The sequence below is a fragment of the Nannospalax galili genome, unplaced genomic scaffold (assembly GCF_000622305.1).
Source record: "Nannospalax galili isolate Female #2095 unplaced genomic scaffold, S.galili_v1.0 scaffold50, whole genome shotgun sequence".
In the NCBI taxonomy this organism is placed as follows: domain Eukaryota; kingdom Metazoa; phylum Chordata; class Mammalia; order Rodentia; family Spalacidae; genus Nannospalax; species Nannospalax galili.
The window spans coordinates 1089297-1090817 of record NW_008328749.1 but is presented as its reverse complement, the minus strand read 5'-3'; the positions used below and the strand labels follow the sequence as shown (position 1 = coordinate 1090817).

Sequence of the window (1521 nt, the reverse complement as noted above, 5' to 3'; positions counted from 1 at the left end):
AGTGCCCCCCCCCCCCAGTGCTGGGATTTAGTTAAATAAATATTTGAGTGCCTCTTACACAAAGAGTACCCTATCAGACCATCAACTCAAAGCACTTATCTACAAGACAACTATACAAAACAAAATGCTTTGGGTGTTATACTTAACATACAAAATTCTGTTAAGAATTCAAAATAACACTAAGAAAATTAATGAAGCTATGTGGTAGTCTTGCAGGAAACATAAAAGATGGGGCATTCCATTTAAGAGTGTAGTATGAACAAAGGTGCATTTGAAAAACAGCAATCCCATTTGTCCAAATTTGACGGTAAAAACAGGAGCCAAAGATGAGCTGGCTGAAGGAACTTGGTACCATACAGCAGGCGGCCTTGTCTGTTGGACTGTGTGTCCTTCACTTGGTAGGCAAAGGAAGTTAATAAAAGATAAACCAACAAGGCAGCAGATCTTGGAAAGATGAATGTCAGAACTGAATAAGGGAAAACACATAAACTGCAAAAGCAGCTGTGAGAGGTCGCAGGGGCCTGAGACAAACCTTCTTTCCCTGTTTTTCCAGAATGCCATAAAGCTTCTACAGAAAAAGGGCAGCAAAAAGTATTGGGCCAGGATTCAAATCAATTAGGTCAGCTACTGGCAGACAGCAGCCATGCAGACTAACCTCCCAGATAGCATTAATCCAAGACGAAGGAAAATTGAATTAGGATAAACATCGCCCATGGCATCAGGGGGCAGGTAGTGCCAAAGTGTGCAGACTCCACCCGGATGCCACGTAACACGCAAAAGACATTGTTTCTCATACAGAATGACAAAATATTTGCAATCTGAGTTCTTAAAACAGTTATTTTTTTTAAATGGAAACCCGATAAATGAAAACACTGTCGAGTCCCAAGTGAGAGCCCAAATCCTAACCCGTGGTCGCCCCCAACCCATCCACGTTCTCCAATAGCCCAATCTCCCAACTGCTCAGCCCACGGCGACCCGCAGCCCTTAAAGGATCTCTGCCAAAGGCAGTGGAGTTGCAGAGGTGACCTTCAGTCCAGTGGAGCAGCCGCCTCCCCCCTGGGCGACGGTAAAGGGGCGTGCGGTCCGTCCCCACACCAGCCCACGCAAGCTTGCGCTAGGAGCCCCGTCGGCGGTCGGCCAGAACAGGCCCAGGCCGCCCCACCTCACGCGCCCACCGCAGGACGGGCGCCGATCCGCGCAGGGTCCGGCCTTTCGACTTCACCTCCAGAGGGCAGAGGGCTAGGGGGTGCGGGGTGGGGGCGTCGGCGGCCCCCCAAAACCTACCATGGGCCCGGCGGGAAACAAGGCCTCAACATTCACCCCAGCCACACTTACACTGCCCAACCGACCAGACTCGACGGGGGAACAAAACAAGAGGAGCCGGGGCCCGGGAGAGCGTCCCTTGTTCCCGTACCCAATAGGAGGACGGAGCGGGAGGGGAGGCGGGGGTGCGGCGCGTGTCGCGGATCCCCGGGCGCGCACGCGAGGCGCACGCGGAGGGGCGCGGGGACGCGGGCGCGC

General features: G+C 52.9%; 1 protein-coding gene across 2 annotated transcripts in view; it reads right to left on the bottom strand.

Moving 5' to 3' along the window:
• Positions 1-1521, bottom strand: part of Grsf1 (G-rich RNA sequence binding factor 1) — a 15946-nt gene that overhangs the window by 13979 nt on the left and 446 nt on the right. The window contains exon 1 of one of the 2 annotated variants that reach the window (XM_029561719.1): positions 1285-1413. The exons of the other annotated variant lie outside the window; for it this stretch is intronic. Within the exon in view, the coding sequence (XP_029417579.1) occupies positions 1285-1287 (3 nt within the window). The 5' untranslated portion in view covers positions 1288-1413. Of the gene's footprint in view, positions 1-1284; positions 1414-1521 lie in introns of those variants that run through there. 2 annotated transcript variants of the gene reach the window in all.